Source organism: Clarias gariepinus, chromosome 15 (assembly GCF_024256425.1).
Source record: "Clarias gariepinus isolate MV-2021 ecotype Netherlands chromosome 15, CGAR_prim_01v2, whole genome shotgun sequence".
NCBI lineage: Eukaryota > Metazoa > Chordata > Actinopteri > Siluriformes > Clariidae > Clarias > Clarias gariepinus.
In genome coordinates this window covers 9417517-9431344 of record NC_071114.1, presented here as the reverse complement: position 1 = coordinate 9431344, position 13828 = coordinate 9417517, and the positions used below count along the sequence as shown (strand labels likewise).

At 35.3% G+C, this 13828-nt stretch overlaps 1 protein-coding gene across 1 annotated transcript; it reads right to left on the bottom strand.

Moving 5' to 3' along the window:
* Positions 1-2481: 2481 nt before the first annotated feature.
* thop1 (thimet oligopeptidase 1) lies at positions 2482-13828 on the bottom strand. The gene is made up of 13 exons (XM_053512409.1): positions 13740-13828; positions 11850-12056; positions 10324-10472; positions 7967-8074; positions 7756-7858; positions 7491-7651; positions 6485-6620; positions 5357-5723; positions 4339-4540; positions 4060-4246; positions 3806-3934; positions 3562-3698; positions 2482-3472 (listed from the first exon to the last, which is right to left on the bottom strand). Exons 1-13 carry the CDS (start codon positions 13750-13752, stop codon positions 3311-3313), a joined length of 2061 nt encoding a protein of 686 aa, XP_053368384.1. The 5' UTR covers positions 13753-13828; the 3' UTR covers positions 2482-3310.

Below are 13828 nucleotides of genomic sequence, written 5' to 3'. Positions count from 1 at the left end.
TTTGGCCCTTGTCAGAGTCACTCAAATCCTTATGCTTGCCCATTTTTTTCTGATTCCAACACATCAACTTCAGGGAAAAGGTTCACTTACTGCCTAAAATATCCCATTCACTGCCAGCCACCACTATAAAAAAAATATTGAAAATGTAGCTACTGTGAGACGGGCCAAATTGTAATGGTTAGACAACTGGCTCAGAGCAACTCCAAAACTGGAGCTTTTGTGGGATGTTCCAGCGGTCAGAACTGTAGCTCAAATGTTTTCTTTACTTTTGACACCAAGACATGTCAGCTAGACATAATCAGATGGCAAAGTTTGTGCATGTCCCTTTAAGAAGATGTGAGTTAGGTTAACCACGATAAAGTCATGCTCTGGAGCATAATGGTGATTTTACCTTATCCATGTTGTTAATGTAGCAAGGCAAACAAAATTACGAATTAGATGTTAGGTTTTCCTAACAGTGCCAATTTTTGTACATTTTTTATAGCGCAACGTTTCTTTTATTTATGAGTATACTTACTTTTTAATGTTTTTGTTTAGGATTGCTAAGATTTGTCAGAGTAGAAGACTAGACATTGCTTATGTATGTTTTATAATTGTTTGGTATCTAAGGGGCAGATTATTAATCATTACATAGCTGTATTTTGCCTCATTCAAGATCATCAGTCATGTGACCACCAGATATCAATCTGATTGGCTTGAGAGGTATTGATTTGCCAGTATCAGTTTTGTTTCAATCAGTAGATTCAGATCAATTTTCATGAACGTACACACATTGTATACATCACATGGTCGTTGGATTAATGGATGGATGGATGCTTTACTTATGATTCCTACACATAAGTAGTCCATTGTAGGTTTTTAAAGTACACTGTACACATTGATGGGCATAGGCTTTGCACAATTTATACTAAAATGGGAATCGCAATTTTTCTCTATGAGATTTGAAATTATAATCTCACACAGTCATAATTTTTATAACCAAAACCATAATTGCACTCCAAAAAAAAGTGCTGTCTAGGCAGGACTTTCAACTCTCCTGAAACAAAAAAAAGTTGCTTTTCCCTATTTTAGAACTCTTGAAAGCTGTAAACAAAAATAGAACGTTAACAGTAATAATAAAAATAACTAATAACACTTTATCAGTACTTTATTATCGCATGCCTTAGTTTATATAATTAATTTTTTTATTAGCATCAGTTAAATGTCAGGATTTGTTAGGTAGTTATGGTATATAACTTAATTGTTGTCAAAAGGTTTATCTTTTCATTTTTAACATACTTCTAATATACTTTTATGTAGATTTAGAATCTCTGTGTAACAGCTAGTATTAGTAACTAATACAATAAATTACATCCCAAAGTTCCAAAAGACAATCAGAAACAAGATGTCAGAATGTACCCTGCTCCAGATTAACCTGGAAAAAGAATTAATCTAAGGACACAAAACACAAAGGTGTACCCTCTGGTTTTTGGCACCAACTCCACCCAGTAAACTGAATAGTCTCTTTAGGGATGCCGCCTTGTTACATGTCTCGAATAAATGAGGAACTGCGATGAGAGAAGTGATTGAGTTGTATGACTGAACCTTTCGCTAATTTCTGGCCTGTTTGGTGAATTAGTAGTGTTTTGTTTTACACTGTTAAGAGTGACCAATGAGTGTTAGAGCATTTTGGGATTGTTGTAAAGTAAATAAATGAACATGTGAAGGCAGTGTGATTGCAAGGGTATTAAAGCAGTCATTTAGAATCAAGATTGCAGGTTTTTGTTTCTTTTTTTTTCTTCAATTAATCATCCGATCCTAGTAGGCAGGTCTACAGACTACTTTGCACAACTGTGCAAACTGTAACTGCACTCTGTACAGTAACAATGTTTAATCTAATGTAAAAATTGATCTAAGGCCAGGTAACATGCGCGCACACACATACACAATGGGCAATTTGGGAATGCCAGTTAGCCTAATTAGGCATGTCTTTGGACTGTGGGAGGAAACCAGAGTACCCAAAGGAAAACCACAAAATACAGTGAGAACATGCAAACTCCATGTACCAAAGCCCACAGATGAGAATAAAACCCAGATCCTGAAGGTGCAAAGCAACAGAGCTAACCAGTAAGTTACCATGCTGCCTCTTAAAATATACTTGAACCAAAAATAAAGCTATGAAAATTAATTTTGCTGTATCTTAAGATCAATAGAAAAATCCAAACAGTTTATCTGTTTGTTACAGTAATTGCTGAACTTTACATTTTGCAAACATTCAACTACTCGTTCTTGAGATATTATGCTAACAAGAATCTTGGATGGATGGACAGGCGACCCAAGATCATACATAAAATTGTAATTTTTTATCACATCACATCACACTGACTGTGTGGTGAAATATCAATTCGTAGTCTTAACAAGTGTTAAAAACCAGCCAAGCAAAATACTGTAGATTCGAAGATGGACAAACTCTGAACTGTATTCAACAAAAAAAATGCAACCTTGTACACATTGTGGATTTTATTCTTTCCAAGGGATGAAACTGGTGAAAACAGTCATGTCTTACAAGCTCTGTCATGCCAAGATAAAGTATTTCAGGAAAACACCATAAATTGTTCTTTGATTGTTGGAAGAAAACCGTTTTCACTGTTCCTGTTCTCGGAGAAATATTAAGGATGTAGGAAGTTTTTTTTTTTTCATAATTCTTAACAAGAAAACTGTACTGAAACTGAAAACCCTATGCTGGTGTTAAAGCTTGGGCTTTTGCTCACTCTTTCAAATACTGCAGCTATTTTGCTGTGTGCTTTAAGGAGGTCCCAGTTATAAAAAAAAAGAATAATAATTCAGCTATTATTTATACTATAGAAATTCACCAAGATTGATGAATCTTAAATAATTGAGAATTAAATTGTCACGCAAAATGGCATTAAATTCCCAGCTCTAGCTATTAATGTTTATGAACACATCACATCCTTTGACTGGTGTTTATTTTTTCCCCATATAGCAGGTAAAATTAATTAGTCAGATGATTTTTACAGGCGAGTCTTTCATTATGAAGTAACTTGTAACAAGAGGTTGTTAGACCTTTGTGGGTAACTGTTGCACCAGGGTGCACAATACAAAATAAAAAAATGTAATAGGCAGGTTTTAATCACAAAAAAAAAAATAAAAATCAATACTGGTGTGCTTAAGATACATAGCCTTTGATGATTAAAGTGAAAATTTCTGGAAGGTGTTTGACCAATCAGAGTTAATCAGTCTGTACTGCTTGTGTGTTTTAACGTTTCCCAGAGAGACACCAGCAACATTAGTGTAATAGTACTGTAACTCGTCAACAAGCACAAGGCGTGCTTGGCTCCTGCTCCACCGACAATCCTTTGCTCAAGAGGAACGCATCTTGCTTGGGCTCTCTTCCCAAGAACTTCTTTAGCATGTCGGATGCATCTTCTGAACCTCCGGGCTTCAGGATACAATTCCTGTAGTCTAGACCAATCTGAAAGACAGAGAATTTGTCATTATTTATACCTCTGTCACATTTTAACAGATCAGTTATATGTTGCTATTACATGACCATTTACTGACCTTAGGGTTCATGATGCCGTCTTTCTTGAAGCGGGCATAGAACATGTCCATGGAGAAGACCTCGCTCCAAAGATAACCATAATACTGAGCATCGTATCCACCTGCAAGGTGACCAAATGTGGCTGGCATGTTTGTACCTGGGGAGAAATTTAAGGAAAAGCCTTAAACCTAATGGCCCACTGAGGTCAAAAATAGCTCAAAATGAAAAATAACTGCAAGGGCATTTTAGTGTTAAAAGGTTCACCTGGTGTGGCTGGAATTCCCAGGATTTCCTGACACAGCTTCGCATATTCCTCTGCTGGATCCACTCCTGCTCTTGTGTGAAGGGCTTGATCTACTTTAGCTAGCACTATCTGCCTTAGGTTAAACAAACCTTAAAATATATACAGTAGAAGACACTGAAATTGATTGTCATTATGTGTGCTGTGGATTAACTGCAGAGTTAATAAAAAAACTAGCCAAAAAGCTAGTGCTAAGTTTAGGGAAGAATGTTATTACCAGCATTGGCAAGCCTGGACTTGATGAGTTTATCCAGAAGCTCTTCCGGGATTGGACTGCCTGTCTTGTAGTGCTTGGACATTCGCTGTAACGGCTCCTTCTCCCACACCCAGTTCTCCAGCATCTGGGAAGGAGCCTCTACAAAGTCTCTTTCCACATGGGTTCCACTAAACATAGCAAACTCTGACTGGAAGCACACACCAGAAAAACATTCAGCATTTTATTTTGTTGTAAGAAAATGTTAACCTATAAATAATAATATATAACTTGAATAAGGACCTGTGCACAAAGCTGGTGCATGACATGGCCAAACTCGTGGAAGTAGGTCTCCACCTCATCATGCTGCAGCAGGGAGGGAGCATCAGCTGTCGGTTTGCTGAAGTTAGCCACCATGGCTGCCACGGCCATCTGTCTCGTACCATCAGGCAGCAGACAACCAGGCTGCAAGCCGAAACAGGCAGCATGCCCATACTTCCCCTCTCTGAGAAAGGAAGGATGTTGATTTGAATTAAGCTGCTGTGAATCAATTATCGGTCCGAATAATAGAATAAATGGTGACAGTAATTCATAAGTGTTGTAATTAGTGCTACATGATAATGTGCACATGTTGCAGACTACTTTCTTTATTTTTTTAGCCAATAACCAAACTGCTGTAATATAACAAGTGCACAAAAAGTACAGGACTCAACAACAAAAATTCTAAAAACAAAACAGCCAGAACAATTTTAAACTGGGCTTAAGGTATATAATATCTGGTATTCTGCACCTACAAATCTCAACTTTAAAAAATTATAATAATGTTTCACTAAAAATGATGCAGAATTGCATTTGTTTACCTTTTAATATTGCTTAGGTTACATTTCTGTAGAGAACATATTGGGTGAGGAGCCAGGCAGAGGTAACATGCCTAAAGATATCTAATATCTAGCTCAGTGATTTCTTCACACGATTAAATGGTATGCCTAATCAATTCGGTTTGTAATAAATTATCTGATCTGCTTGTGCTGCAGTTAACAAATGCACATTTCAGTAGGCGAAATCGTGCCGTTTTCACAACAATGCTTGGAAAAATTGTCCGCAAAGGTTTTAGTGTGGCTGTAGGGAGCTGATTGGGTAAACAAGTGAAATCAAATGTTGCTCCTGCTTAGCTGGAATAAAGGTTTGCAGCCACACCAGCCCTTTTTTCGATCAGACTGGACAAGATAAAAGAATGCACTTGATACAGTTACAAATAAAATCATACTGTAAATTCATAGCCACACACACATCAGAAGTTCTCAAAGCATTTTATTCATACCTGGGGAAAAGGTCCAAGTAGAACTGACCCACCACCTGACCAGAGGTGCGGTCCTTAACAGAGTACAGAGTGACATCATCGTGCCACACGGGGGCTCCTTTCACCTGCTGGAAGGAGAGGTTCAGCAGTTCCTGGTAGATGTCGAGAAGCCCATTGGTCACCACCTCCATGGGGAAGTACTCTTTCAGCAAATTCTGGTCAACGGCGTACTGAGTCTCCTCCACCTGGGTCATGTAGTAGCGCATGTCCCAGGCGTGAAGCTCGTTGTTGAACGGCAAATTTCTCTTCTGGCACTCTTTCTCCTTCAGCTTCATCATGATCGCCCGCTCTTTCTCACCCAGCGGCTTCAGCTTATGGGACAGCTCATCTAATGGAGAAAGAGTTAAGGCCAAAAAACGCACTTAAACATTCACAATCAGGGCATCATAAATGAGTATGTAAATGGATATGAAAAGGGAATACTGGGTGCGTCTGCTTAAGCATAAATTTTCTGCACTTAATTTAATTACAGTTCAAGATTGCCAAATTTCAGGGAAGCGAGATAATTCCTAAAATGAAAGTTGATAGTATCTTAACTAAAAATGAATCAAATACATGCTTAGAATTGATAGTATAATTAGATAAATTTACACATTTAATGTGTGATACGAATTTATAATTGTAATCTATTTAGTTTATAATGTGCATAATGGTTATTTACCATCAACTCCTCAATTGAACACATTTTAAATACTTTATTTTAAAAAAAGTATATTAAATAAGCAGGCAGTTTAAACATAAAGAGGGCAATTAAGCTGTTATGTGGCCAAACCAATAAAGTCAATAAAGAGTGATTTCCAATTTAAGGTTCTTATTAAAAAAATGACAGTAAGATAAACTCCAAGTTATTATAAGGTGAAAGCTAAATTTCCAACCGATTACTGAAAAACAAATAGTTTTGTTTCTTTAAGCAAATCAATTTGTATTAATGAGTCAACAGCTTTTTTTTATATAACCATGCTATAAACTTATAATATTAATACTATATACTATATATGAGGTTAATATTATTATGATGTAAGTGAATAAGTCAGACATATGATAAACATATTTAACCTATTTAAGAGACCTTTAACTGTATATCCCTACCGAGAAACGTAGCAACCTTCTTGGCCACTTTGGACATGTTCATTTCCAGCACAAAGTCAGCATGAGTGCTGAAGCCCAGCAGAGCGCATTTCTGAGAGCGTAACTCCACCAGCTCCTTCAGAATAACAGAGTTCTCCTGTGAAGAAACAAAACAAATGTTCATGTACCAATTAGGTTTTGTTTCTTTCTCAACAATGTTTTTATTGACTTTAAACAGGGATATAACAGTGTAAACATGTAATGTTTCAATACAGATTTTATAACCCCCTTATAAACATGTGTAAGCCAGCCACTTTACATGTGTAAGAAAGGCTAGACGCCAAGCATATAAAAAAAAGGAGAGAAATAGTTTTGTTTCTTTGATTATGTTTTTGATTTCCCTTTTTGCTTTCAACATTATTTTTCAATGTTTTTTCTTCTTCTACGCTTTTTTTTAATATATAATTTTTAATTACATTTTTTTTTATATAATTTTTTTTCTGTGAAGGGTGAACACTTAACTCATTTACATTGTTTACTTCTCACACTGAAAATAAATGTATAGTGCAAAATTTATTTTAGTTGTTCAGGTGGGTCTCTAGTGTTTATGTATGTACAAAAACAAATAACAACAAAAAAAAAGAGAATTCCTGCTTTTTCCATTTTGTTTACTGTTTAACAAAGCCTATTGGATATTTTACCTACAGTATGTGACCTCATATAAAAAAAGGCCCTCCCCCATCTGGTTGCTCGGCCCTGCTGTTCTCTGGTGGGGTGTGGCTCAGAAGTAAACCAGACCTTTAAACTATGTGTTTGGAAAATTAGTGAAAAAGAGCGTTTGATGCATTTATAAAAAATTAAAAATAAATAAAAATAAAAAGCATTATCTGGGGAGAATTTCCACAGGAGTATTAACAGAACACTTTGGAGAACCTCTGAGAACTGTGTTCACTTGTTAAATAAATAGAACAATATTAGACCTTTAAAATTGTTTGTGAATAACCCCCCTTATTATTGGAAATCTAACCTCTTTACACCGGGAATTAAAAGCCTCCTCCAATTTCCTACGTGTCTCTGAGACATAGCATTTCTTCATGGTGGGGAAATAGTGAGGGTATTTGAGGGTCAGTTTTAGCTTTCCTGTTTCATCCTTCTCTAAGGAGTTGAGGAAATCTTCAGGAAGGCCACCTGTGATAAAGACAGTTATCATATTGCTATAGCTAAGCACATTACAAAGTCAGACATGTTATTAAAGAAGATACAACGTTTTTTCACTGTTTTATACACCGTACCCAGCTCCTCTCGGGTGAAACAGAGATTAGTGGTGTCCTCGTTCAAGTGCTTGCTGAAATCAATACACTGAGTGCTAAGTTTTTTCTTGATCTTCTTGATCTCCTGTTACAGGAAATAAAATCCCTTTTAGGCAATACATTTGCTAAGCTGGTTTTCTTTTACGATTCATAAGTAGTTAGAAGCATATTCGTAAGATGTGTAATGTCAGACCTCTTGTGTCTCCTTGGGAAGATGGAGCCCGTTTCTCTTTCCCAATGTGATCAGTCTCTCCATGTATCTCCTCGCCTCCGCGGTAAGACTTTCACCCTGTAGTTTCTCCTGAGGAAATTAAAGTTGCATAGGAAATTAAATAAATGTTCATCATTATACACTTATAAAACTTATTATATTTATATAAACGTATTATATTTATAATTAAGTGTACAGGTTTGCACACCTTATTGGGAAAAACGATTTAAGTGTAACTTTCTCTTCTCTACATGAAAAATATAATTCCAAAGACAACAAACCAATATGCAAGACAAATTTAACAGAAAAATATGTATTTTTGCTATGACCATCTCAGGTTCTAGACCTGGGTCTTTTCCTTTAAACATAGATTAACAGGATTGGATCATTCATGATTAGACATGACCCTGGGTTTGTTTTCTTCAAACCTATTGCCAAACCCTCACCTACAAATTGCAAAATCAGTCTGGTTGTAGTATTTTGTTAAGCACTGAATAAAAAAATATCTATATAATAATAAAAAAATATTTAATTACTCATTTTGTATTCTACTGTATTTCGCCTCACAGACACAAAAAAAGGAAAAATGTTGCAGTTCTTCTATAATCCTACAGATGGTGTGGTAGTATGGAGTTAATTTTGTGCCAAAATTTAACAAAAAAACAAAATCTGCTTTGCAAAAAAAAAAAAAACGACTTTCTCACAAATGCAGCGTTTTGCAAACAAACACAATCCGATTTGCAAAGAAAAAAAATAAAACTTTCTCACAAATGCACGCTCCATATTCTCACAAATGCACCCAACCTATTTTCTCACAAATGCAATGGAGCAACTTCCTCTTCCAAAACAGCAGATGGCGCTATCGGTCAATTTACTCTATTCTCCCGAGACCTCAAACAACGTGTTTATATGGTTTACCCTTATGTCCCAGAGGAATATGAGTGGGGAACAGTTTTGAGGTGTCCATTATATATCCAGACAGCCAGAGATATTAACACTCCACTATCTTTAGGATAGAGCCCTGTAGGGGGATACAGTTATATCAAACCACAGTTGCATTTTAATTAACTATTGAATTATTAACTATAATTAGTGATCATATCTACATTTAAATAAGCTGTGTCTGTGGTACAATCATACATTGTAGACAGCTGTTGCAGCTCGAGGTGTAGATACAGTAAGATGCAAGAATCATTGTATTAGACTGCATGAAATTTGTGAAACTTTTTACAAGCAGGTTTGTAATAGAATTCTGTCTGTAATTCAGTATGTTTACTGTTCATTTATAGCTTTTCCCCCTTATCACTTTGTTAAAGATTATTTAAATGTAGATATGATCACTAATTATAAAAGATTTTGATGCATCATGTCGCATACGTCTGGTATGGATATAAAAAGCTAAACATGATGGCAGTTCTTTCAGCCTTCAATAGTTAATTAAAATGCAACTGTGGTTTGATATAACTGTATCCCCCTACAGGGCTCTATCCTAAAGATAGTGGAGTGTTAATATCTCTGGCTGTCTGGATATATAATGGACACCTCAAAACTGTTCCCCACTCGGAGGGTGCATTTGTGAGAAAATATGGAGGGCGCATGTGTGAGAAAATACGGAGGGTGCGTTTGTGAGAAAGTTTAATTTTTTTCTTTGCAAATCCTATTGTGTTTGTTTGCAAAACGCTGCATTTGTGAGAAAGTCGTTTTTTTCTTTGCAAAGCAGATTGTGTTTGTTTGTTAAATTTTGGCACATAATTAACTCCATAATGGTGTGCTTCAAGTTTATATTGATACATGCACATAAAATTTTGCAAATATATTTTTATAACAAGTCATTCACAGGAAGTTGTATGGGAGAAGACTTGTGCAAGCTAAAACTAGCAATGAGTTTGTGTTATTTAAAAAAAAGGGATGTGTTTAAAATTCATGAGAGAGTCTCTTTTAAAAAAAAAAACAAGAAACAACTTGTTTTGCAGAAATATAAATTAAAATATTAACTTTGAAATTAATCAACTTTTTTAAATTAACCTCCACCTCAGATCATGTTGATAACAGTGGGCACCATTGTGTAAGAATCTTTACTATTAATGTAAAAACAAGCATAACACCTAAGGAAATAATAATTTTGATAAATTAAACCCGTTTTTATTTTGTTAAACAAACCTTTGCTATTAAATGTAGATTGTAATCAATTCGATAGCAATGAATATAATCATTTAGAATTAACTTGCTCTAACAATGGCTATAACAATCCACACATCTTCAAGTTATTCATTTTCCTATTCAATATATGGACTACAGATTATCTATGGACTACAGCACCAGAGGCTCAGAGAACCAACCTTGAGAGCAACAATCCTCTGGTACACGTCCTCCCTCATGCTCATCTCTACATCGAACTCGGAGAGCTTCTTGTCAGCATCGGTGCTGGCCGTGCGCACGTCCTTACAGGAGGACACGTGCTGAGGGAAATCCAACATGTTCCGCTGGACTGGGGAAAAAAAAAAAAAATACCAGAAACGTGAGGGTCACACCTTGTGTGTGTTTTTATGCTTATGGTGAGAAGTTTAATGGGTCAAATTTTATAGCTTGAAAATTAAATCTAAAGCTTGTATTATCAATGTTGCGTTACTGGTACAAATAAAGTCACCATTTAAAAATGCAGTTTTATTTGCTGACCTGTGGCACACATACACAATGTTTGCCCCAAATAAAAAAAAAAAAATGCACAAAATAAACCACACCAGCTAGATAAGACTGAAGTCCCTTATTGCTTGGAAAGAGTACTAAAGCCTGAGAAAAATCTTCCTAACATGTTTATTATATTAACATCTATGTTCATCTTTTCTAGTTTTAATTCATCACTTACTGCTATTCCATTCAACAAGGCAGAAAACATTGCTGTGTGTCACCTGGTTGGCCATCCTTTATGTAAAAAGTGCTGAACGGTGTATACCGCTGCATAGAGCTCTCCTGCCGAATCAGCTTTTTTGTTTTTGTACTGATTAGAATTGTGACTGATAAACTCCATCTGTAACTTGGTTTTAAATATAAATATCTCATACAAGCTAAATTAGAGAGCTTCAATCTTAAATCTAGAAGAGTGGTTCTAGCATTATGGATGTGACCAACACTTACATAACTAAAAACACAATCCTCGGAGCATGGCCAAGCTTAATATCAGAGATTTTATTTGTTCATTATTTATATTAATAATTTTTACTGTAATCTCTTCAGATGAGCAAATGAACAAATCCTTAAAATTTGTACTATCACTTACAAAAAACAACAATATTTAATCTGTTTTATGGATGTGAAACTGAAAAACTTTTTTTTTTGAAAGACAACTGCAGAAACCACTACATTTGCACCATTAAAGAGACTAGAATGAAGATCTGAAAATGTTTTTCACTTTTTGAAATAAACTATTTTAGAGAAACTGGTGTTATGGACACGTGTTATGATGTTATAATCTCAATCAGTCCTCTTTTCCTTTCACATTCTTTTTTTTTGTAGTTTTCATTATTTGTCTTCTTTTTGACACTCAGCATTGGACTTTACTCTTTCATTTATGAGGAAACTTTAAAAAATACTACCCCTGTTATATTGACATAGTGTACTAGAGTATGGTTCAGTAGGAATCTATGAACGATGGATATTTTCTTTCCCATGTTATACCTGACTTTTGCATGGAATCTCCCAGAAATGTCAAATACTTTATTAAGAACCAAGTCATGAGCAAGTCATAAGTCTGCTTCTAGAGAAAATCTGTCTTGGCATCCTCATAAAGTTAGCCAGCACAAACAGAGTATTGAAGCAAGGCAGGTCAATAAAGAACAATAAAGGACAATAAAACCTAAATGATTACCTGTGTACTCCACCTCTACATCAGCAAGAGCCTTCAGCGTGTTCTCATAAGTGACACTGGTGATGTCCAAAGCCCCGACCTCGTCGTACACTTTCTTGGTTTTGGCAATGAGCTCATCTGTAAGCTGGTGGATCTGATCTGGTTTAAGGTCCCAGCGCAGCCGATTTTCTGCGCAGACTCGGCTGCTGTCACCAAACACCACTTCACCTGACAAAAATTTTTGAAGTTTTATTTAACCAGAAGGATTTTATTACCAAACAAAATATTTAGTTAAATAAAATCTAATAAAAAAAAAAAAAAAAAAAAAAAATATATATATATATATATATATATATATATATATATATATATATATATATATATATATATAAAACTGACCATACATAGAATAAAAATTAACTTAAACAAAGCAAGCATACATTTTTGGTTTTAGTCTTGATTAATTTAGTAAAAGTAGGACCTTTTTTTATTGTGAGCTAACACAAACTTCAGCGTAACAGGCATCAGTAATATATCAATACATTAGATTAGATTTATTGTCATTGTGCAAAGTACATATACCATGCCAATGAAATGCAGATAGCATCTAAGCAGAAGTGCATAAGTGGCCTACAGACAATAAATAAAAGTGAGGTAAATAAGTGTATAGGTTCATATGTACAAGGATGAGTGATTAATGTACCAAAGGTGCAGTACGTAATACAAGCTGGAACTGAATGTCACTTATAAGCCTATTAAAGAAATAGGAAAAACCCTCATGGAATATAAACTATTCGAACTTTTAGGTTAATTCAATTCAATTTTATTTATATAGAAATTCAACAATGGTCATAGTCACAAAGCATCAGATCTTTCCTAATGAGCAAGCCGAGTGCAACAGTGGCAAGGAAAAACTCCCCGAGATGGCAATAGGAAGAAATCTTAAGAGGAACCAAACTCAACAGGAAACCCATTCTCGTTTGTTCAGCAGTCATGCTGAGTGTTAGGTGGTGGGAAGTTCAGTATAACAGCAGAGGTTACTTGAGGCTCAGGTACAAAACTGTTTTTTGGACTCTCGTTTCTGAATGATAGTCATCAGAGTACAGCTGTCTGCATCAGCCCAATCCAAGACCATCTTCATGGTGTAAGAGTAATATACAGTATGGCCAAATATTTTTAAAAATAGGTTTTTGAATGAAAAAGAGGCTAAAAAAAATATATAAAAAAAATTAAAGGTTTTAGATAAAACAGCTATTTAAACATGTTTATTTGTGCATTATAATTTATGTTTGTTTTCAGAGCCATGGATCTTTTTAATTCAGAACCAAGTTCTCTCTAAACTTATCTTCACCTGACATGAGCTACCTTATCCACCTTCATTTCACATTTTTTACAAAGGTTAAGGTTAATAATTGATACATAATTTCTGTAGATCGACAGATAGATAGATAATTGCTGTATTAGTATCCATTATTGGTCTTTTTTTTAAACATTATTAAGTCATTAACGTAATTAAAATTTAAACACAGAGCCGAGAGAGCTGAAAAAGGAAAAGCATAAGCAGGAATGGATGTTAAGAATGTTTGCTGCATTAATAATAGTATATTAGACAACTTGAACCTAGATATTATTAAAAAAAAATCATAATTACGGATATGTTAGAACACCGTTAATAAAGCCGGTTATCGGTTTCCGCATGTTTTGTTCTGTTGCTAAGCTAACTAAATAACTAGCAACTGGCTAATCCAGTAGCAGCAGCTGATAGACAGCACCAGAGCTCTGACTCGCCGGCTGCTCTGTTCAACTTCTCCATATTAGCCATCATGGTGATTCACACACCAATGACCAAGATGAGCTATTTCTATAATTCACATTTAGTCATATAAATGAAACAAGGGCTGGAATACTCACCAGTTGGCGCCATTATTCACACGGATTAAAGGCTAAATCACCCTGAGACGTTACACTGTCAGCGTGCTCAAATTCAACATACAGGCAAG

Coding starts and splice junctions, on each gene's coding strand:
- thop1 (XM_053512409.1), bottom strand. Junction 7,859..7,966: donor TTCCCAAGGAGACACAAGAG/GTCTGACATTAC, acceptor TTCCTGTAACAG/GAGATCAAGAAGATCAAGAA. Junction 3,935..4,059: donor GTCCAGGCTTGCCAATGCTG/GTAATAACATTC, acceptor ATATATTTTAAG/GTTTGTTTAACCTAAGGCAG.